Source organism: Strigops habroptila, chromosome 12 (assembly GCF_004027225.2).
Source record: "Strigops habroptila isolate Jane chromosome 12, bStrHab1.2.pri, whole genome shotgun sequence".
NCBI lineage: Eukaryota > Metazoa > Chordata > Aves > Psittaciformes > Psittacidae > Strigops > Strigops habroptila.
Genome location: NC_044288.2, coordinates 11,543,488 through 11,567,422, shown reverse-complemented (window position 1 = coordinate 11,567,422; position 23,935 = coordinate 11,543,488). Strand labels below are relative to the sequence as shown.

At 46.3% G+C, this 23,935-nt stretch overlaps 1 protein-coding gene across 3 annotated transcripts in view; it reads left to right on the top strand.

The window, feature by feature from the left end:
• The window catches only part of KLHL3 (kelch like family member 3), a 50,788-nt gene that overhangs the window by 12,587 nt on the left and 14,266 nt on the right, over window positions 1-23,935 (top strand). For all 3 annotated transcript variants that reach the window (XM_030504150.1, XM_030504149.2, XM_030504148.2), the window contains exons 3-7: window positions 2,359-2,465; window positions 7,661-7,782; window positions 15,292-15,454; window positions 18,293-18,402; window positions 23,128-23,244. In XM_030504150.1, the coding sequence (XP_030360010.1) occupies window positions 2,359-2,465; window positions 7,661-7,782; window positions 15,292-15,454; window positions 18,293-18,402; window positions 23,128-23,244 (619 nt within the window). The remainder of the gene's footprint in view (window positions 1-2,358; window positions 2,466-7,660; window positions 7,783-15,291; window positions 15,455-18,292; window positions 18,403-23,127; window positions 23,245-23,935) is intronic.

Below are 23,935 nucleotides of genomic sequence, written 5' to 3'. Positions count from 1 at the left end.
TGGGCACAGGGAGATGGAGCTGAAAAAGTATCAGCAAGCAGAGTCTTCAAGAGCTGTCATCACATCAGCAGTGTGGTTGGTGGCAGTGATTAAAGCTGAGCTGTTTCTCGGTTGTTGTTATCCCATGAACCAGCTTAGAAGTTCAGTGAGCATTCCTCAGACTAGTTCATTTGAGTCCTTTACCATTCAAATAGAGACTCAGAAACACAAGTTTTAAAGAATTCCTGTGAGAAGTACGTGTGTCATACACGTGAATGTATGTGCTCCCTCACGATCCAGATGGTATGCTGGAAGCAGATAACACCCTTTACTCTTCCTGCACGCTCAAAGTACTCAAAAGAGCTGTAAGAGCCACCTCTCTTCTGTGGATTAAGTAGTTTCCCAATATGTATGTTCTCTGGTGTGGAGAAGGATTAGGAATGTCTCCTTCCACAGATGTCTGACAGTGATTCTTAGTTGCATAGGAACAGAAAATGGAAATATCCTTCCCTTGTAACAATTACATGGAGTGGAGTATGGCATTTCTTTTTAAATTGGCATCCCTCTAGTCCTTTCTTTGTCCTGAAAGCAAAGGATCTGAAAATAGAGGTTTGTACAGCTATATTCAGAAATCTATTGTGCTGCTTTTATTCCTTTGTTAATGGAAGATTAGTGGGAATTGCTGGAGATGGACAATATTTCCTAGTGCCCGTAGTTAACTAGATCTTGTGCAATGCTGAAGTGATAAAACATGTCTATTGTATGTGTGTGGAGGTTGTGATTCGTTAAGCTGCCAACAGTGTTAACTACCTTGAATAATAGTGCTTCCATTCACATGCATTCAGAAATCATGCATCTAGACCCTCATACAGAGGGTCTAGAAAAATCTTGCTAAGCCTTTAATCTCTTTGCTATATAGTATCATAGAACTGTTTAGGTTGGAAAAGACCTTTAAAATCGTTGAGTCCAACCATTAACCCAGCACTGCCAAATCCACCACTAAACCGTGTCCCCATGTGCTACTTATGTTGCTCACTTGAAATTTTTAGCTTTCAAATGTAGATGAAATTAATTTCATGAGTGGTACTTTAGATAACTATAGTCCGAAGAGGAATTGGCCAGAGCACTGTTTACAGAAGCTGACGGAAATGAGGAAGCCTCCATTAAGAGGCTGTTAAAGGGCTCCCCTCATTGTCATGACCCCTTCCAAACTGGGGTGAATGTAGAGCACAGACTACCAGTTCCTACTTTCTTCCTGTTTTTCAACTATAACCCTCCATTTCAGAGATGTTTTATTCATGTATGCCAGTATATGGAGAAGAGGAAACATACTTAGTTCGTTAGAAGCTCTGTGTGTGTTTATTTGCTATGCAGTTTCCTAAAGACAAAGCGCAGCGTGGTGATAAGCATTTCCGAAGAGAAGGCAACATGTGGATTCACAGACCCTGATCCTTTTTCAGGCTTGACATTTGAAAAGAACAGCCTCGTTTTGCATTTGTATGCTCAAACATCTTAAACCAACTTATTGGGAGGCTGAGCACTTCTAGCTGTCGGCATCTCCGAAGCCCTGTGCAAACATTAACTAATGAATCCTCAAAGGACATACGTGGGGTAGTAGAAAAGGTCAGTAGTTAATGAAGTGACTTTTCCAAAGCTGCACAATGAGTCACTGGGGGAGCTCAGAACTTTTTTGGTTTCTGTTTGGAAACCAGTTCTTTATCCCAGTGACTCTTTAATCCCAGACTAATTCATGTGGTAAACCAAGTCCTCAGGCCCATGGATAAACTCTAGTGATTGACATCTCCTCACTGAGGCAGCCTCTACACTTCTCAGTGCCAGATGTTTTGGTGGTCATGTTCTTTAGGGACAAACATGGAAGGAAGTATGGAAATAACTCAATTTTCCCACTTTACCTTTCCCCTGTGGAAAGATGAAAGTGCTGCTGGTGTTCCCTTGCACAGCTATTTCTTGTCTTATAGATTTAGTAGAGCTTGGTTCCAGGTAGTGCCCAAACTCTTAGGCTCTTCTGTGCCGCCTTCAAGCCCTACTTGTTTGAGAGGTGAAAGGAGCCCCTTACCCATCCATTCTTTGGGCAGCATATGTAGCTTGGCTTCCAGATTTATGTATTTTTTTCTGGGAAAGGCAGAACTACAAGCAGGGCTGCAGCAGTGGGAGGATTCAGGCTTTGCTGTGTGTGCAAACACTGGCAGGAGCTGGTAGCTGAAGGATTAGAGGACCTTCCACTGGGATTTGGCAGAAGCTCAGGTGCCTTGTCTGTAACAGCGGGTCTTCTGCTTGCTTTTTCAGGCTGTACTGATGTAGCTTTCTGCCTGAGCAGCAGTTCTGAAATGATCTTTGTCTTTCCTGGTGTTCTTCCAGCAAACGGCTGCTGTGTGACGTGGTGATTGTGGCTGAAACCGTGGAGATGGAAGCGCACCGCGTGGTGCTTGCAGCCTGCAGCCCTTACTTCTGTGCGATGTTTACAGGTACTCTTCTTGGCACCACACACTGTACTCGGGTTTAACAGGCCCTTGCAAACCCAGAGGCTTCTGGCTGTGTCTCTGACAGGAGCTGCAGCACAGGCAGTAGGCATGGCCTGCGGGGAAAGGGCTTCCTTAAGGGAGAAGTAGTATATGGTTAGGTCTGCAGCTTGCTGCACTCAATGGGTGATGCTGGTCATCCTTGACTAATTCCTTGAGGCATGGTGTATGGGTGTGGGGTGAGTAGGTAGCCTGTGAGTGACAGGAAGATTACTATGAGGTTTGGCTCACTGCTTTTTGGGTTGGTTTTTCCCTCCTTAACAAGATCTTGGGTCGTCAAAACACATCATTAACATCAAGCACGTGTGCAGTGCCCTAAATGTTCATGGTGCACATCAAAGGAGTAGCTGGCACAGGAGTTGTAGTTTCAAGGCTCAGCCCTGCCGATGCTGATTTGCAGTCACAGATGTTTAATCTCCCATGGCAGTGTTTGCTGCTGCCCGAAATAACACCATTGTTCTCTGGATCCCAGTGTGTTTTAGCAGTCTGATATATTTTGGTAACGCAACTTCGGTGTGAAGGGAAGAAGAGGACAAAATTCTCGCTCTGATTGCCTGATCCCTATAGTAGGTTACTTTGGAGGCAGTGCACAGGTGAGGCAGCAAAAAAATCCATGTCAATCCTAAAGCAGGGCAGTGACCAGCTTATTTAAGTCATTCTAGTAAAATCAGTCTGGTCAGGAGCTCTTTAGCTTCCTTCCTTTTTGTCGCCCTCCTTTCTAGGATAGGAACTGACTTATCCAAATACAAAGAAAATGCTTGTACACTCCATGGGATGGCTGTTACCGTGAAGTTTGAGATTTGCCCCTGTTTCATGTTCCTTTGCCTATGGTCTGGGAGTTGCTTCTTCCTTGTTAAAAGCCTTGTGATTAGACCTTGGTTTATTTGCTTTGCTGGAAGCAGAACACGGTGTTTCAGGTGCTGAGGCGCTGGCACAGGGTGCCCAGAGAAGCTGTGGCTGCCCCATCCCTGGCAGTGTTCAAGGCCAGGTTGGACACAGGGGCTTGGAGCAATCTGCTCTAGTGGAAGGTGTCCCTGCCCGTGGCAGGGGGTTGGAACTGGGTGAGCTTTGAGGTCCCTTAAAGCAAATGCTTCTCAGAGGTGGCTGTTGATGCAGGGCACCTCGAGGAGGACCTGCGAGTACTTGTGACACTCCTTCCTGATGAGAAGTTCAGGAAAGAAAGATTATTGGCAAACTCCTCTGCTCCTTAGAGGTCACCCGGGCGGGAAGGTGGTGGTGCGGGGCTGCTCATGTTTCCGTGCAGGAATTCTCCAGGCCGTGTAATCCCTCATGCTGTGAGTTAAACAGTAATCAGCTAACCGCTGTCATGTGGCCGGCTCTGCAGCAACCCTGGGCTGGGTGACAGCCGGTCCCTGCGGGCAGTGGGTCGCACAAAGACCAGTTCTCCCTTTGCTTTTGGTCTAGTCCCATGTTTCTAAGGTGTGGATCTTCCTCTTGCAAAGACAGGGCGCATGATGTCCTTCCAGCCGGGTGGTGCTTCGCTCTCTGGAGGGGGACAGTTTAAAATCACAGCTTGAGCAGTAGCCGGTTGTTGTGGCTTGGTTGTTGTGGTTGTTTTTCTGCACATCAGCCAAGCAACCAATGGCTCCGGGCAGCCACACCACATGGGTGTTTGCAGGATGGGCAGGAGCTGCTTGTGCACGCTCAGTCCCCACTGGAGGAGCTGGTTTCTGGGGGCACAGGGAGCTGGAGGGTCCCCTGGCAGTGCCAACAGCCATGTGGTAGTGAATGATCAGTGTAAAGCTGCAAGAACCAAAGCAATGGGAACCAAACTGAGACCTCCAGCTCATTCACCATCGCCTGATGCTTGCTCTGCATGCCCTGTCCCTGTAAGTTGGGCCTGACTTGGGACTCATGACCTTGGGGGTCTTTCCTATCCTGAACTATCTAGCGTCCTTTGGTTAACTGTTCCACTTTGAAATAGCTTTGGAAAGTCTGATAAGCAGGCACATCTTCCATTTGTATCTGACACTGCTGAAGGAGAGGCAGGACCCAGCACTTCCTCCTTGAGTGTCCCGTCCCATACAAGCTTTTTGGATGGTGGCAGCTCCTCGTTGGCACCGTTCTCTGGGGATGATTTGGGGCAGTAATTTCTATCCATTTAGAAGAAAACCCAGTCATTTCCGAAAGGATAACAGATACTTCAGTGATGCTGCCAGCACTGCTCCTGTGAGATACTGGGGGGAACTCCAGCAGTTCTGAAGGAGGAAGCAGAAACCTCCCTTGCAGGTCTCGTGTGCCGCTTCAAAGTACTCGCTCCATGCATGAGAGGCTGTGGTTTTGTTATCCAATGCGCTCGTGTGCTCCTTCAGCATATCTCTGGCTTCGGGAACAACAAAAGCTGTAGGAAACTGGGAAGCCTCTCTGGAGCACACTGTGTAGGAGGCAGGGCAGGCTGCTGTGCAGGGTAAGCAAGCCACGGCGGGCTGCTGTGGTTTTGACTGTGGTTTATCTTGTGACAAAGCAGGAGAGCTCTGTGCTCTCCCTGCCCTTGTGAGCAGAGGGGAATGAGAAAGCACTGCAGGGTGTTAAGAGTGATGCATGAAGGGCTTGTCTGCACAAGGGGCTGGTGTATGTAGTGTCTGTCCCCTAAAGAGGGTCTGTTTGGAGCCACTCTGCCTGTTTAACTGCCTTTTTCTCCCAGCTACCCTGTCCCTGACTGCAGTGATGTGGGGATGGGTCTGTGCAGTGCCTGGTGCAGGGCAGCCCGTAGGTGTGGGAGATGGTGCTAGTGCTTTGAATTACTCCGTAATTAAGCTATCAGGTAAGGCTTGAGTCTTGAGGTGAGACATCCTAGAGGGTGGATTTTGTGGGCTTTAAGGTGTGGGTGCTTTTTTCTGAAGGAACGAGGGATGAAATACCCGAATTGACCCACCATTCAGCTGACCTGTGCTTTAGAGGCTGCATTTGCCCTGGGTCTGTGCTTGGAGGAGGGGGCAACTTGTTGCCTGCTCCTGGTTTTCACCAACTCCTTCCTTGGTTCACTTGTGTCTTCAGGTTCTTCCTCGCTCCACAGCATTACAGACATGCCCAGAGCAGCTCCCTCGGGCAAGTGGCAGGCACTTGATCACACCGGCGTGGCTGGAGGGGTTGGATCCCATCCAACCATGAAGCCGAGCACACGAGACTCTCTTTCCTCATGGTGTGCAGGGCTGTTACCAGAGCAGAGGCAGAGGAGGCTGTTAGCATGCAGGGCCAGCAGCTTGCTGGTGGGTGTGGGAGCCCACACAGCCTTTATTTTCGTTGCCTGTATCACATGAACACTGCAAAGACAGATGATGTTATCGGATCGGTCCCTCCAAGCTGTTCCTGTGTCATTCTCCATGTGCTCCGAGTGTGCCCTTGGTTCGGGGCTCCTGGTGACAGGGCTCTGGTTGCTCCATGTGTCCCAAGGTGGGTGCTCCACAGGCACCTCCAGCTCCACGTTGGCTGATGGGGACTGGCCTGTTCTCGGAAGCCCCCTCTCATCTCTGGAGGTGTGTGGAGGTTTTTTGGGAGGAAGGACGTGTGTGAAGGTGATGACATTTATTTTATCAATTAAAGAGTCCTGCCTGCTTTGAAGGCCTCTTAAATGTCGGTCGCTTATCCCTTTGTACTTGTACATTGGCATTCGTGAACTGTTCGGGATAACTTTTTACTATTTAATTTTAAAAATTGAATTTGGGGCAAATATTATTTCAGTCTATATTTCCCTTGGGGTGTTGTTGGCTTTTCTCGTACTTATGCTCTGACCCCACTCCTGTTATTTACCTCCTTGTTGGCATAAGTGAAGCCTGCAAAGTTAGATTTCCAGGATCCAGATCTTGCTCAAGCTTGGACCCCCTTTAGCATCTGACTGCTGTGCACTTAATGTGCTCTGGCCATGTTTTGTCACACACTGTACTGAGATGCAGGCTGTAATTACCTCTCCCATCAGCTGCAGGAACTACTTTTCCTCTTAATCCCACAGCAGTAGTGAGTCACCAGATTTCTGAGAGTAGTGATTATTCATGCCCAGGGTTAAGAATTGACATTTTTTCGTGCTCTCCTTTGTTTAGCTTTGTTCTTTCGCTTATCCATTTCTTTCTGCTTGGAAGTCGGTTCCTTCTTTTCTGTGGTTCCTCAAGATCTTGGTGATTAAAACCTGAGTGAGGTCACCGTGTGCGTGAATGCTGGAGGGGTGAGCTCTTTCTCCTCCTCCTCACAGCTTGCGTTTGTTCCTGCGACGTGTTCCTGTTACGCGTGGGGTACGTGTGTATGGTGCCTGCACAGCGCTGGCCATCACAGCAACAGGGAAGGTGTGCATAAAGCACTAGTTCATGCAAAGGCTCTTATGCAGATACGGGTTTTACTTGTATATTCATAGGGGAAATTATTTCTCTAGTTCTGTGCTAGTTACATATTTTAAGTTATATATTTGGAGGAAGGGTACAGTTTGGATCCAAAGGCTGCCTTGCCTCTGAGGTGCGAGGTTGGGAAGGCAAGAGGTGAGAAATACAGCTTCCTTCAGAGATGCTGTGCGTGGGGTGTGACTGTGTGGACAGGTTATAGCAGGGTAGATTAGGAGAGGAGCTTGCAGTGCACTGGGTGTAACTGCTAGCATGTGTACTTGGTGCCCTTTCTAAAGAAAGGGGGTAATGCTGCCTTGCTTTTATTGTAGGGTATGCTTCAAAGCACCCTAACCTAGCTGTTGCAACTTACTCATCTACCCATATATATATATTTATAAATATATTCAATATATATATATTTTAGAAGCCCTCCTAAGACTTTCCACAGTCTCTTTGACTTTGTCTCTGTGCTGAGACATGGTTGAGGGTCACGATCATACTGGGGTTTTTTTTAGCCTCTATGTGTGTTTGAATGCAGGTGAGCCATGGCAGGTTCTTTTCTGGCAAGAAATTGAGTTTGTTGCATTTATTGACTTATTTTACACTAGTGTCTTCAAATGTTGAGATGGTTTTTAGGTGGCACTAGGAGGCTTCTGGGAATCTCACTGGCTGTCCTTTGATGGTCAGGGGTAGTGCCAGCACAGTCTTTTAGTCAGATACCAGGACAACGTGTTGGATGTATGAGGAGCAAAGTTCGGCACAGAGGCCCTGCAAAGCAAACTATAACTGTCCTTTTGCAATGAATTTCAGGAGACATGTCTGAAAGTAAAGCCAAGAAGATTGAGATAAAAGACGTTGATGGGCAGACCCTGCGGAAGCTCATTGATTACATCTACACTGCCGAGATCGAGGTCACGGAGGAGAACGTGCAGGTAGGTCTCCTTCAGCGTAAAGACCCAAGTGAAAAGCTTGAAACTCCAAGGCACAGACCCTTCGGGGGTGAGTGATCTCTTCAGGCTGCAGAAAGTAGAAGGTTGAGCTTGAAAAGAGCTACTTCAAACCTCTGTTTAGTCTTGAGGCACTTTGCTGCTTTCCCTGCACTTAAGTCATGTTGCATTTAGCTTTTGTATTGAGCTCTTATAACGAGAGCAGGCATTTGCCTTCCAAGAAGCTGTGCTGACTTGTGGGTCAGTCTGTCGAAGGTCAGAACAGACTCAAACAAGCAGAGTCAAATGCTGTGTTCAGGTCATGGCAGAGGAATCTGGCTGTTAGTTTTGAAATTCTTCTGGGTAGTTTGAGTTGTTTGGCAGAGCTTTGAGTCAAATACACTGTTCAAATGAGGCATTCTTCCTTTTTTCTTTGGGGGGGGTGTGTGTGTGTACTCAGTCTTGAATTTCTTTGAGGTAAATATTTGTCCAGAAGTGGAAAGAGTAATTGAAAGGCAGCCTGCAGATAAAGTGGGATGCTCAGGAAGAGAACGTTTTGCTGCATCACGTGGCTGTGGCTGCTGGTAAAGCTTTTTCTTTGACTCTGCTTTTATTTGTAGTAAGAAAACGGCTGTGCACTTAGGCACTGATTTCTGGAAGGGACACTGGGAGCTCGTGTGTGGACGTGCTTTTTGGTTGGTCTCCTTTTTTGTTTGCAAGTGGCAGTTTGAGTCTGTTGTCTTCTTCTCTGTGACTTGGATGTTGGTCAGTGTCTGTGATGCTGGAGAGAGGGGCACTAGTGTTGTGTGTGTTCTGTTGACCTAATTAACATGGTAAAATTAGACCAGCTCTGCTTGAAACGGGGTTCTTGCTGTGGATGGGACATGCTCTTCTTTAGTCCCTCAGGGAGGGTGCAGGTTCTTGCTGACCTCTTGCTCTTCCTTCAGGAACTTGGGCAAAACCCTGAGCTGTGTCCACTCTGCAGTCTAAGCGCTGTTCCATCCTCCGTGACCTAAGTCTGTTGGTGCTTTTCTGGCCCCTTCCACCCTCTGGTTTTACAAGCTTGACTTTGACATGCTCTTAACCTGGTAGTTGTCACATTGGAAGAACTGTAGACTCTGGTTGCCCTATGATGAGGCTGAGGACGAGCAGCAAGGAGACCTTCAAGATGCCATTATAGCAAAGAAGCTTTGGTTCAAACCCAACTGTGTGGGTCTTTTGGACTAGCTTTCTGCTGTGTAGCCCACGCTTAATTACAGCGTATAGCCAGGGTCATCAGGAGCTGAGATACGTTACTTTGATGGGGAACTGGGATGGAGTTCCTTGGACCTCTGGGATCTTCCATTGCTGGAGGAAAAATGTCATTTACACCCTCTGAAGCTGGTCCCTTTTTCTGTGGGAAACGTGCAGGCTATTTCCACGTGCTTTCTGAAACGTATGCTTCCTTCCATGCTGCTGGTTGTTAGGTGGCCCAGAAGCACCCACGCTGCACGTGGGATGTGCCATCTGCTGAGCTGGCCCCAGTTGATTTGCCTTGAATGAAGCTCACTTGAAGTGACTACACGTGCTCTGGCTGCTTTCCCATGGGAGCATTTCAGTGCAGCTGTACCTGGTATAAGCAGTGCTGTGGGAGCTGGAGCAGGCTGCAGAGCCAGCTCAGTTCTGCTCTGTGCTCATAGCACTGGTCTACCCTGAAGGTCTATGAAGCAATCCAGATGTTACCTTTGCTGAGCAACTGGAAAGCTATCTATTTTAGTAAAACCTAACCCAAGCCTGCCTTCTGTGGCTTAGCGATTACAAAGAGTTAAAGTAAGAGCCCTGGCTATATTCTGGCTTTCGTCTCTCAGACAGTAAGATAAAGCAACGTGAGTTTGGTGGATACTAAGGTTTGGGCACAGCAGTTTTTGCCCAATATAGTAAAGTAGGTCCTTTTACTGCAGGATTTGTTTAAATGACTACTCTGTGACTAACTCTTTAGGCTGGAGGTAAATGAATCCATGGGAGGTAAGAAATGAAGCTGATCTTATGCAAGATTAACTGACTAGTTTAAATTGTATGATGTGTTAAAAATGCCCATGCCGCAAATGTCTTATGGAATTTAATATCATTTTGGTGAGGAAACCAACAGTTTAAAGAGAAATTTCCATCCTGTCTCTGGGTGTTTTATCCCTGAAGAGAATACCATGCTGGAAAGATGCCTCTATAGTGCCTGTCTGCATTGTTTCAGCAATGTTCCTTGCTTGAGCATGGCGAGACTTTGTTTTCTGAGCAGGTATCTCCTGAGGTCTGCTATTGCCATGTCAGGCACGCTGATTTTCTAGCAGGGCAAGGGCGCATTTCTAAAGGGATTTTTCAGGCTTCCTCAGCAGCTGGAAGAATTCAATTTCTGGATATAGGTGCCAGGTAATTTCATTGTAGAAACTACAAGAAAAAAGCTTGCTCAATGGCATTAACTGAACAGATGCAGCCAAGCTACCAAAACATGTGAATACATAAAAGACTGTATCTTGCCAGTGAGCAAAACAGAACGAGAGTAGAATTGAAATGAGTGAAAGATGAGCAGCGAAGGAACGTGGAGTACAGGAATGAGTGTTCCCAAGTGTGCTCCAATGCTGAGCAGTGCCCAGCACTTCACAAGAAGCCTTTTTACAGTATTTTTGTTGTTTCTTTTCTAATAGAAACCTGTGGGGTTTTCTGCTTTTATAAGCCTGGTACGGTGCTCAGGAAGTGAGCCTCTCTTTTTCTACGCACGTATTTTTGTAGCTGATTGTCTTTTCATTGCACAAAGTGTGTTTTTGTTTTTAAGTAAGGAAGGATGTGTGTATAAGGGGTCAAGGTGTCCAGTCAGTTCCAGTCATCGTCTAGGTAGTGAATTACAGGAGGGGTTCATGCAATTCCTCCTCAACAGTATGTCCCAAGTGTACAGGTAAAGGGGATTTTCAGTCCGTCTTAGCTCTATGAAGGAGAGCACTGAGCCCACGTGGGAGCAGATACTCTCTTCTAACCCCACTGGAGTATGTGGGTGAGAATCCTGCTTTTTATGCATTGGCACCTCATTTTTAGAGTGAGATTTCAAGGCAGTATAGATTGCAGTAGTAGGAGGGCTCAGGGATGATGGATGCTAGAGAGGCTTCTGTGCCGAGCAGCGTTTTGCCTCTGAACGCACATTTGGGATTTAACCTCTCACTTGTTTGGAAGGTGTGGAGCACAGGGAAGGGCTCCTGTCTTCCACAGCAGTCATGTTGTAGTATCAGAAAAATTCACCCTGGGATTTCTTTCCCTACTGCCTTCTGTTGCTCTTCTTCCATTGCACCTCTCATCAAGGCTTGTTGTAAAGATTCATATGCATGACAAAAAAGATCTCATTCATTTAAAGGTGGAGCTTGATAAATTTATTTGGAAGATAGTTGTGCAGTTGCTGTAGAAGTGAGGAAAACCAAAGGGAGCGACTTGGGGAAGTTCACAGATGCTCACGTGCAGCCCTGGTTGGCTTCAATGGAAACTGTATGCACATCATACATGCTGCTGCTCCCTACCTGTATGGAGTAACTGGCTCTTGTCACATACTTGTACCTTGAATTTTTGCAGCTGAACTGGCTGTATTGCTGCTTGCTTTACAGTGCTGCTCAGTGAGTAGCTGAGTGAAGGGGGGGTTTGTGAGGAGCCCTCTTGTCCTGTGAAGACGCTTGTATCTCTGAGTGTAGACAGTGAATACCATCCCTCCTCAGTGTGTCCCACCCATCCTTACTGATGGCCCTTAATTACTTGCAGGCAGCCTGAGAATTACCCTCCCAGTTAAGAAAGCCGTTGCCATTGGGGTTGTAGTGGTTCACTGGGAAAAGGCCTGATTAACCTGATTCCACAGTGAAATTCTTAGGAATGAGGTGCCGCATACCACATGTGTGATGTGTCCTTGTGCACTAGCACAGCTGGAGATACAGCTCATATAGAAGGAACAAAATCTGAAATCAGCTGTCAGGAGGAAATACTGAAACTGTCAGCTTTGCAGACATAGTAACTGTGATAAAAAATGGCTTGAGAGAGGAGGAAAAAAGCTTTGCTAGAAGCTGTAGCATTTCCTTTTCAGAAGTGTGCTTCTGCACCTCAGCTTTCCCTAGGGACTTAGGACTTCACAACAAGGAAGGAGAGTGTCTGTGGCAGATGGTGTTTTGATGATAAAGTGGATAAGTGGGTCAGTTCACTCCAAAAGCTGCAACTACAGGAGGTGCAAGCCCAGGACAAGGCAGAGTGCCTTCTAGCTCTGCTATAGGAGGTGCAATAAATTGTCCTCACTGAAGCAAAAGCTCTTTGCCATGCATCATCCTCCTGGATTGCTGGAGAGCCCTGGGCAGTAGCAGCGCTGACTTCTCTGGGGTGTTATAGCAGTTGGGTTGGGCTTTCCTAGACCTATGGAAAGTCTTTTAAATTGGATTGGCTTAAGAGAAAGATGAGGAGAAACTTGTGGATGTGGCACCAGAGGATTACGCTGTGTCTGTTAACAGTTTTATCCCACTGTTTAACCAAGGGATTGTCATCTGCTCTGTGCGGTGAAGATGGAGAAGGTAGATCAGGAGGGAAGTTGCCAGTAGCTCCCCTGCTGTTTTCTCTCTCACCTCTGTATCCCTTGTCCCTCTCATGCCTGCTCCTGGGGAGGTTTTGTCCCTGATCCTGTCACACATCTCTGCCTGGGTATTTCACCCCAGGTGGAGCAATTAAGCAGCAGCACCGTTGTTTACCCTCTGCACTGCCTGGTGGCAGCTGGGGAGTGATAAAGCCCAATTGCCTGCCTTGCAATAAAGAGCCACATCGCAGTAATGTAGAGTGTTATCTCTACTGCTTGTGCAGTTTAGAGCTGTTCTTTTAAAACCGAGTATTTAACCTGCCTTGCAAACACAAAATGTGCTTGTTTCTTTGGTCACGGATTCCCTTGAGAGTGTGCTTGGGAGCTGTCTCCCTGTTTGGGCAGATGTGCAGTTCCAGCTGTGGCCCCGGGTGTGCTGCTGAGATTACAGCCACTACTTTTGATTTGCCTTCCAAATTTGACTGAATTTTCAAAGCTGCTTTTAAGCTTTAATATGTCCCCTGCCCTGGGGATGCTCCCAAGGCAAGGATGCTCCTTTCCCAGTTTTGCAGAGGAGGAATGGTGCAGGTTAACTTTTGGCCAAGGTTACCTGGAACTAACCCCAGTCTGAAGTCCAGCATTAATGCCCTGCCTATTGAATGAACTTTATAGCAACTCAGAGCACTTTGGGTTGAAAGATGTTTCTAGTTCAAGACATCAAAGGTTGATGAAAGTATTTGTTTGCACAGCCAACATTGTGTCAAACTTGAGGTTGGTACAGAGTCTGCAGAGCGAGAGAGCACGGCTGGTGAACTAGATGGTTATGGCTATATATATATATAGCCATATATATATATACACAAATCCCATAGTGAGGTTCCGGACATAACTTACTTAGTAAAGAAGCCAATCTCAGTAGTAATACCAGATAATTTTGACATAGTTTCAAAGCTGATTGGGTTTTGGTGTGAAGGCCGATCTGGTAGAGAAGCCAGCTCCCTGTAAATCATTAACAGCGGTTGGAGTTCAAATATTAAGAGCCAAATCCAGACCCAAGTGAGTAACTTGCCTGGATATTAATGGGGTTGCAGTTTGGTCCTGCTACATGTTTAGGCAGGGCATTTCCTCTTGTTATTTCTAAAGGAAACAGACTTTGTGCTAGCGGATATCCTTTGCTTGCTTTTCGCCTTCCCTGGTAAAAACAAGATGAGTGGTGAGGCGTTCAGCTGGGAAATAAGAAAGAGAAGATGCACTCATCTCTCAAGGAGCTATTTATATAGCCTACTTCTGAAAAGTGTTATATGATAATGCCCTTTCCTAATAACTGCAGTGGTGTAAGGCTCCTTCTAAGCTGCCTTCTCAAGCCAGCACGAGGCTGTAATAGCAGTACTAGGATGTCCAGGGGGCTGTGGCATGTGGGTATTGGTGGTGGTGAGTATCATCACAACTCCCTGTTTTAGAGGCAATATCCCAAAGCACTTGGGGTAAGCAGCCACTTGGATTGGCAGGCATGCATGCTGGATGGATGGGGATGGTTTGCAGGAAGCTCTGCCTGATGTGTGGCCATAGGTGGTTTGCAGGGAGTCTGACTTCTTCACCCACAGCCCTTATGCAGCTCAAGTGCTCACCTTTCTGCTGATACAAGGAAATGGTTCAGGGAGATAGAAAGTGGTTCACAGCTAGGTTTCAAAAATACTAGAGCACTGCTATCTTGATTTGATCAAACCCACAAACTAATCTCCTCCTGGCATCAAGCGGCTTTGGCCAAAACAGGTTAATTGATTTCTCTTCTGGTTTTATTGCTGCCTCTTGGGGTGGCTGCTTGGCAGCAGTCAGACACTGCGCGGCTGCTCTGGAGCTGGAGTGTGTCAGTGGCTGAGGAAGGACCTGGGGCAGGTTGTGAGCGTCCTGCCCTGATGCGGAACGGCAGTGTGGGGCAGGGGCAAGGAGGGGACCTCTTTTTCCCTTCCCTGCCATGGGGATCCAGGAGGTGGATGCTCGTAACCTACTTGTTTTGTTTAACAGACTCTTGGGTTTTTGAGTCAGGAATAATTTTCCAGAAATCTGTGCTCAGATGGTGAGCGCAGATGCCCAGTTGGAAGGACATGTGTGAAGCAGCCAGAGCCATGGAAGAGCTGGGATGAGACACGTCTGCAGTTGCTGTACGACTTAAGAAAGGAAATAGCTGATGTCAGGGGCTGTAACATCCCGACTGACTCTATTTTCTACTTCCTGCCCTACTCAGTGGCCTCAAAGGTGTTTTTTCCAGCAGATGTCTCATTCCTGACCCACTTGTGGCTCTCTTTTTGGCACTTAGTTTTGTAGATACAAAGCAATATGTCATTTTCAGATGCAGTCATGAACCACAAGTGTCCGCAGCATTGTGTGTGTGTGAAAAAGACGACTGTTGATTTGAATAGTTGGTCCCTGAAAGCTTTGCTGTCACCAAAATCTGCTCGAGCTTCTGTGAGCTCCCTGTCTTACATAGCAGTTTGGGCACCCTGCTCACAAGCCAATATGTTTTCATTGGAAATAAAGTTGAAGGTTTTGTGGAGTGCTGGGCTGCTCTGGGCTTTGGATATGATGGTAATCCAGATAAATAATATAAAGCTCATCAGGGAGAAAAGAATATTATCTATGTGCAGGACCTACCTGCAGCAAAGCCAGAAATTCAGGTGTATCCATGGTTGCTTGTGTCTTGTCCTCCCTGCCTTGAGGTCTTGGGGGGAGATATGAGAAGAGCTCTGCTTTTAGCCCAGCTGGGTTAGCTGTTTCCATCTCTCAGAGCATGGATGGGGATCTTCTGCATACAGATAGTGCTAAGACTTTAACCTTCCTTCTCGTACCCCACAGGGACGTGTCCCCATCTGAAGGGAAATTGCATCTAATGTGTGCAAGCTGTGAATCAAGCTTTATTTGTTGCTAACTGTCATTCCCCTTTCTTGCCTCTGCAGGTTTTGTTGCCAGCTGCTAGTTTACTGCAATTGATGGATGTTAGGAAAAACTGCTGTGACTTTCTTCAGTCCCAGCTGCATCCCACAAACTGCCTTGGAATCCGAGCTTTTGCCGACGTGCACGCGTGCACCGAACTGCTGCAGCAGGCGAATGCCTACGCAGGTGAGAGGAGGGTCGTCTGGTGAGTTAAACCTGCTGCTTCTAGGTACAGCAACTTGTAGGTTGAGCAGGATCAGCACATCCTGGTTGGTCTCTTCATGCTTCTGGTATTAGAACAGGGAAGGGAATTCTTTATTGGGTTGTAGACTTGTAACTTTCTATGATGCTGCGAACTGAAATGTGGTTTGGTCACAGGGGAACACCTAAGGAGGTAAAAACTCCTGATCCTCTGGATCCCAGCCCACAGAATAGTTCCCTAGTATGTTCCTAGGAAGCTCTTTGGCTGCGTGTTCAACAACAGTGTTGGCGTGCTGGTGTCCTCCCCATGAGAAGAGTAGGCAGTGCTGGTGATTTGTGCACGCTAGGAGTAGATGGCATTGGGCACAATGAAATCCCACCTGGAAGCGGGAACACTCAGCTACAATTTCCATTTTGAAATCCACAGATCAGAGGCAGTTTGAGCTTCTGATCTGTAGAGCCACTTACCCCAGGGGGTGGATAGGCTTTTGTTTCCTTGAGAGTGGATGCCTGCAGTAAGTACTTGCAGGCAGTGGCTTTCAGCATTTCTCCTCTGTTGTAACACAAAGCTGTTCCAAGCAGCCCCATACTCTTAATTCCCAGCACTTCCCAGTCTCCTCTGGCAGAGTTGCCCTTGGCCTCTGCTTGGGAGAAGCTGGTGGGTTTCTGCTTTTCTGTCTATTTGAATAGGGAAAAGTACACCTGCAATCCCCAAGCACCTGCAGCATGTTTCTTGGTCCAGTTTTGTCCTTAATTGGACCATAAGTAGGCTCAGCAGAATAAAAACGTGCCCACCAAGTCCTCCCCTATTCTGCTGCAAATAAAACTAAAACCTTTTCAGCTGCTCTGGCTGTATTATCCCCTGGAGGAAAAGGTACCCTGGAAGGAATGGTTAATTGTATAAAGGCTTGCTTGTAATATCTCATTATCCTTGCTTCCAGGGCCTGTTTAATCTTTAACCCAACAAGCAGCGCATTCACTGTATATTTATTTGGTTGTTTGGCAATTAGAAAGTCTGCTTTGTTGTTTTATTGGCCTTCGTAAGTCCCAGTTAGTACAACAGCCCATGTAATGTTAATGGAACTCCATTAATAAAAATGCCATTAAAATTCTTTTCACTGTTGTTTATGTAACAGAGTTGAACCAAGACAGAAATCCCCATGCTCAAGAGTCCATGTGTGCATGAGCTCAGTGTCTTGAGAAATGCTTAGTTCTGGCCTCTGGATAACTTGAGGGGGTAAAGGAGCCTGCTTCATGCAGGCACAAGTTACTGTATTAAAATCAGTAAATATTTTTACTTGCTGCCAACTAATAAGAAGAGATCAAATGTCTTTCTACTGCCAGATGCTAGTCCAGAATGAATGGGAGATTGTGTCCAGAAGTCAGAGTGCATCCAGCTTACTGTGTAGGGAGCATTTCCTGCTTCTCAAATACTTAAGGCCAGAAGAGTTCATTAGATCTTATATATGATTTCCAGCATAAAAGAGTGTTAAGCTTTATCCAGATACTGCTATTTTTAGCCTTTGGCTTAGCTGTGGTGTTTTGGCCCCCATCTGACCAAGTGGGGTTCATGGCTGGGCAAGCCCAAGTGCCCTCTGCAGCACCAGCATTGGTGAGGAGTTGTTCAGATGTGATCTCCAAGGAGCTCTTCTCATGCCAGCTTGTGTCCCTGTGCTGCTGCTCTTTGGCAGGCTTAAACACTTTGCAGATGTGAAAACTAGAGGCAGATCTTGCTGCTGAGGGAGCTCTTTGGATAAATGAGTCTGAGCTTCTCAAAGCTGAAGGATTAGAGCTTGAAAACAAGCTGCCTCATATAACGTGTCTGAGAGGCGTGTTTCCATATTTCAACCAAAGATAAATGGGACTCAGCTAATGGCAGGTGAGATTAAATTGACATGTATATGTAACACATTCTTGCAGAACTAAAATGGTCTGCAACTGGCTAACACTGATTTTGACCTGGGAATTGTTTTTTAGAAAGCAATTCTTTCCTAGTGCCCTTTGGGTAGATGGGAAGCTTGGCATATTTGATGGTCTTTTTTGGACCTGTATTGCAGACAGTCGTCATTCTTCCAGTTTGGGATTATAAGAAGTGATGTGTATTTGGAGGAATTTGGAGGCAAAAAGCAAGAAAAAGAAATTTGGACAGTTGCAGACTTAAGTGGAAAGGAGCAAAGCTGCTGGAGAAGATGGGTGCTGAAGATTTGGAGCAGGAGAAAGGTTGAATTTACGCATTTGGGTGAAAGAAGTAAAAAGTGGAAGGAGAGAAAGAGAGTTGATCCCATACAGATTCAGTGGGATGTCCTGGGATCCTTCACTGTTTGCTGCTGAGTGTTTGCACCAAACTCTAGCTACTTCATGTTAAAGATGTGCTTTCCTTTGAATACCTATAAATATCGAGGACCTGGAGTCTCTCATCGAGGTGATGAGCAGATCTGATTCTGTGTAGCTTGAACTGAATTTCAAGGTGGCCAGGTTGTGTACTACTTCAGAAAGGCATTGCCTCTTCTCTCAACTACCACTTCTAAATCATATTTGCCACTGGAGGGTACTTGGTGGCTTTGCAGAAAGCTCAGTTCCCATCTGGTGTCATATGTGAAAGTGTCTCATGGGGCTTGTGTTACTTGCAATAACATCACATTTCTTTAACCTGCTCTGAGACTGTTTTGTGTTTCTGTTCCACCACGGAGCCGCGGCGTGTTGCTTGTCTCTGGTGCTCAGAGCTGTGATGGTAGCAGCTCTCTGACTGCTGTAGTCCTTCTGCTGACTTAAAACATGGATTTCATTATAATTTTCTGTTCCCCCTTTTCATTTGTTGAACAGAGCAGCACTTCCCTGAGGTGATGCTAGGAGAAGAATTTCTTAGCCTTAGTCTGGACCAGGTTTGCAGTTTAATATCAAGTGACAAGCTCACCGTCTCGTCTGAAGAAAAGGTACAGTAAATTGTATAGCAACAGTGAATGTAAGAATGCTGGAATGTTTCTAGATGTTACACCGGGAACTGTTCTCATGTGATGCTCTTTAGGGGCCATTTTCCAACAGATTGCATGGAAAGGAAAACTAAAAATAATGTGAATCCTAAACGCACATAAAAATGACCTTCACTTGGTTGTTCTTTGTAGGAAGTAATGATTTTCAGATCCATATCACTTCCAAAAGCCCTGGGGGCCAGAATAGAATACCTTCCCTTTCTGGAAAACTAGGAACCTCCCATCTGCTGTTGTGTAAAGCTCTTGTTACCTGCTGTAAAACCTCAAAAAAAGGTGAATTTCATTAGGCCAGGGAGCAGTATTGGCTTCTGTTGCACGTTGGACAGAACAACTAAAGGAGGCCAACCAAGAAGGAAGGAAGGAAGGAAACATTTTTCTAGCATCATCAGTATTTTTAATGGAAGATGGGGAAAAACGGGCACTGTTTGATGTTTTGTGGTTGAAACATTCAGCATATCTTGTGTAGCCTGTAGACCTGGGAAGGAGGGTGACCAGTGGTTACAGCACTTGGTGAACACCAGGTCAGCCCCTATCTCTGCTGTGGGCTTCTAGCATGAGCTACGCCAGGTTTCTGGGAGAGGTGTGTGCCTCAAGTCCTTCAGCTCACCTCCAAATTGTCACTGTGGGGAGATGGACACTTGTGGGAGGCTACAGGAGAGCTTGAGGGTTATGGGGCTTGTAACTTCAGGACCGGCTTGCTGGATGCCTGTGGTTCGGTGGGATGAGGCTGGACCTGGGTGTGCTTGATGGGGTGTGCACCCATCCTGCCCAGCCCCTCCGGGCTGCAGACAAGGAGATGCTTGGGTCCATAGGGACCACAAAGCTTGCCAGAAAACCCACAGCACGTGAGGGGCGAGTGCAGTGATGCTTCATTCACATCCTGAGCCAGCAAACTCTGAGCCTTCAGGAGCGTGTTTCCGCTTATGTGTGTCTTGGTGGGATGCTGTGAGGTGCCACACGGGCAGAACCAAAAAGGGAAAAAGCAAATGGCATGAACTCAAAGCAGATTTGCTTTGCATGGGCCAAGCAGCCTGCAAAGGGAAGTGCAAGTTTAGTAACCAGTCGTCCCGGTGCTGTGCAGCATTGTTAAAAAGCTTTTATTGGCCTTGTGCCTAGAGAAATCAAAGTGCTCCCTCCCTCATCTGAGCTTGATACGATCAAACCCAGTATTTCTTTAGCTGATTGTAAAAGCTGAGAATGCAAGGCACTGGAAGGAAATGTAAGCATAAAGCTGCACGTTCAAAACAACAGATATGAATAACAGGAGAGAAGCAGAGAATGGGATTGGAACATAAACGTGAAACGTGGACTTGCTGGAGTCCAAAGAACTGCTGAAAATTGAGGGCAGAATCATAGGCTGCTGTTTTATTTTAGCTTCAAAAGAGACAAGCACTTCCCTGACCTTTATTCTTCCTATCTGTTAGTGTATGATATATATCATAAAAAAATAAATATGTATATATATAAAAGTATATATGTGTGTGTATATCCATACATATCTATGTGTATGCATGTGCAGACGTGATGGATAGACACCTATTTTTAAGCAACAAGATGTTGTATGTAGACAAATACTTCACACCTCCAAGAGCTAAATTGTCACAGCCACATTCCACAAGAGGCTTTCTTGTTCCTGTTCTTATCACGTCTCTCACATGTGCTGCAGCCTGTGAGCCAGAGCGTTGCCATCTCTGGGTCATTGGGGTGTGCTATAGCTGAGTCCTGCCAGGGCCAGAAGGTAACAAGGCCAGGGAGGGAAGTATTGACCTTAAAATGCTTTAAGCCATATGTGCTCAAGAGCTTGTGTGCTGTCACCTTCCTCTGCCACCCCCCAACTAATACCAATTGGCCTGATAACAATATCCTTTCGTTCCACAAGTTTTGGCACACTTGTATCCCTGGGCCATCAGGACTACAAGAGCTGTCTCCTACCACAGCAATCAATGGTACTTGTAAAATGGTGACAACGTTTCCCTGTAACTCAGATGATCCTCCTTTCTCTCCCTCTCCCCTTGCTGCTGCCAGCCCCTGCAGTTGCACAGGCCCTTTCAGCCCAGGGCAAAGGTTTATTTTGATCCCTGCCTGCTCTTTTTGCTCTAGCTGAGCACTTGGAAGACAGTTTTATCAATGCTTTCTGTACCTGACCTGATTGGCTCTGTCGTTATAGCAGTGTACACAAGCGAGGAATAACTATAAAAAATGATGTTTATTCACATTTGTTAATGATGTGTGAAAAGGAAGGACTTCAGCCCTTGGGAAAGGGCTCCTGCCAAGTGGGTACAGTGACAAAAGACATTTTTAAAAGGGTTGGGATATTTGGATTGGGGATTTAACACAGAGTCCAGCAATTGACTCATCGTCTCATGCTGTAGAAGCTGATGCACAATTTAGTCCTCTTGGGAGTATCTAACAGCTGGATTTTTGGCTGAAGAGACTGGGACAACATCTGGGCTTGCTGTTTGCTTAGGTAGTGTGCAGAAAGGGCGTATTCCAGGCTTTGAAGTTTCCATAGAGTGGGAAATCTGCTTCTCCCAAGCCCAGGGCTGCTCCTGCATCCAGGCAGGTGCCAGGCACTAACGCAGCCCATGCCTCTGCTCTCAATAAAGCTGGGTGGGAAGCTGCTTCCTCCCATCCCACGGCTGGAAAAACCCATCTCCTGCGGGAGCAGCAGCTGCTTGGGGTCTGCAGTGGGCATGGCAGTAGTGGAAACAGATGTGGCCTTAAATAGAGAGATTGCTGTCTTGGATTAAGATTTTTTTCCACCCCCTTCTCATAAAATTAGGAATTGGAGCCAATGGAAGGTGCCAGAACCTGATTTTTTACAGATCTATGTTATTTTTAGAGTAGGCTCAGCCAGGGTAGCACCAGTGTGTGCCTAACTCAGGAGCAGTCTCCAGCACTGAGAAAGCAGTTTATTCCTTGTGCACATTTGCTTAACCTTCCTTTAAGACTTGTTCCATGTCATTTTGGTCTGTAACTGGGTGCTCCCAGTCCTGTGACCTGTTCTGTAGCTCAGCATTTGTGCAGAAGAGGTTAATGAAAAGCCTATTTGTTGGCTAAACACTGGCTTTTATGCTCCTTCCACACTCATCTGCAATTAAAAATCTCCCAACAACCTGGTTTCTACTTTAAATGCCTTGTAGCCAAGGTGAAATTGTTTGTTTGTTTTCATTTTCAAATAGTTAAAGGTTCTGCAGTAGTTATTTCCCTCTGCGCTTGCTGGGGTTTGATTACACGGATCCCTGTTGCTCATTGCAGTGTCCTGAATTCCAAACAGTTCTGCAGAAGCATTTGTTGGCATAGGAAATGAGGCTGGTGCTTTACTGCTTCTTAAAAGTATATAGTTTAGCCTAAAAGGAAGAAACCCCTTTCTGCTCAGCCTCTCCTTTGTGGGAGGATGCTGCTTCCTGCAAATTACAGTTGCCAGCAGCAATGGGGGAGCAGGAGATGGTGCCCTCAGTTCTTGTTGATTTTGTCACATTAGTGACCTTGGACCAAACAAAATGGTTTCTTGAGGAGTGATGGGAGGGTTAGAAAGAAAGGGGAAAAATATCTGTGCAAATTGGCCTGATGTGTCAACCAGAGGGAAGCTGAACCAAGGGCACCTGCTGAGTGTGCTGGGGTGAAGAGTCAGCGATGCTTTTTGGGGGACCCATAGGATAAGTCTGCGCTCAGCCCCCCACCAGTAACCAGGTAACGAGAGCACATGGGGAATTTTGCCTGTTGATGTGAGTTGAGGGTTAGATCTTAATTCTTCCTCTGTGGGGAGACTCCACTGCAATGATCCAGATCCTGCTGTGCAGCATCTGAGACTGCACCAGCCCCTCTCCTTGCCTCGCTGGGTGTTTCAGGAAGCCTTTCCTGCTCCCAGTGACGTTTTTAGGCCTTTCTTCTGGAAGGAGTGAGGCTCACAGTTACATAAACACATGCATATTCATGCAGGAGCCCATGTAGGACACTTCTATCTGTTCATTGCACAGGGCTCTGTGTGGCTGCTGCTGCATGGGGTTTTTGTGGTCACAGAGTCCAAGTCTGGGTGCTTATCTGAACCGGTTGGATCTGGGACTACAACTACATTTTGGTTCAGACCAGAACTCCAGTGTGCCCTTGTTTCCTGAGTATTTTTAGCAGTGCAATGTATCCAGCCCAGAGACAGAGGCTTTCCTGTGCGTGGTGAACTTATCCTGAAGACTTCTTGGGTTTTGGGTGGGGGGACAACTGGTGCAGTGATTAAATACGATGGTGAGCTTAGAGTTTTACTGTGTGGCCAGACTCCTTTGGGAGGGGAGATCTCTGTTATCAGGAGTAATTGTTGTGGCTGATTTAATGAATAATGTCCAGTGCAAATGTCAACAGGCTCATTAAGTTTCCTGGCTGCCTTCCAGCACTAATGTCCAAGAGGTGTATGATTGTCCTGGACACACGCTTAGCTTTGAGAGTGATACAGCACATCAAGATATGAAGTTGCTTATTAATACACATGGTCAGCTCACCCCTTCGCTGCTGTGGTGCTTGTGCTCTGTGCATAGTCATGACTTTTTCATCTGTTTGATAGAGATTTTGCACCTCTTTCCTTTGATAACATAAAATCTTAATGCTTCTGGGTTTGGGTAAGTGACTGTGCAGCCAGTTCTCTCTTCTCTGTTTAATTGTACTTTATCTATGTAGGTCTTTGAAGCGGTTATTTCTTGGATAAATTATGAGAAGGAATCTCGCTTAGAGCACATGGCTAAACTGATGGAGCATGTTCGCCTGCCCCTTTTGCCCAGAGATTATCTTGTACAGGTTAGTCTAATAAGTCTAATACTTGCACTTAAGCTGCTGGTAGCTCCTTAATCAATGGCTTGGCTGTTTGTGTCTCAGATGGGTAATTTGGCATGTCGCTGAGTCAGTAAACACAGGAATAAAAGGAAAACTGGGTGAACTCTGAAATCAATGTGTGTGAGCAGAAACCTTGTAGTAAATGTGACCTGTGCTCTGCCAGGCAATGCTGAGAGTGGAGCTCCTGCCTTTCTTGGTGGAAGCATTTAGAAGTAAGTATCTTGGGATTTTGCACCAAGCTGGTGGTGTTACAAGCTTGTGCAGTCTTCTCCTCTAATGCACAGGTAAATTTAGCTTGATGATAACACTTTGGGTGATAATTTTGGCTTAAGAAGTGTTCCGTGCATAGAGATGGGTTGTGTGAGTGGCAGGTGAGATGTTCTCTGACGTAGTCTAACTTAGAGATTGTTCTTGGCAAGTTAATTCCTGAGATCTCAGCATTCACAATGAGCTGAGAATCCCCAAAGAAGGGGTTGGCATACAGGCTCTTTGGCTATATTATGCCTTTATCATGTGTCTAAACACTAATACAATTGAAATAAAATGAACCCATTGTGGGTTTTTCTTTCTCTCTACCTCTGTCTTCTGATTGAGTAAAAGGTATTGCCTCTCCTTAAAAATTCTGGCTCAAATAAAAGAAATTTCCTATTTTGTA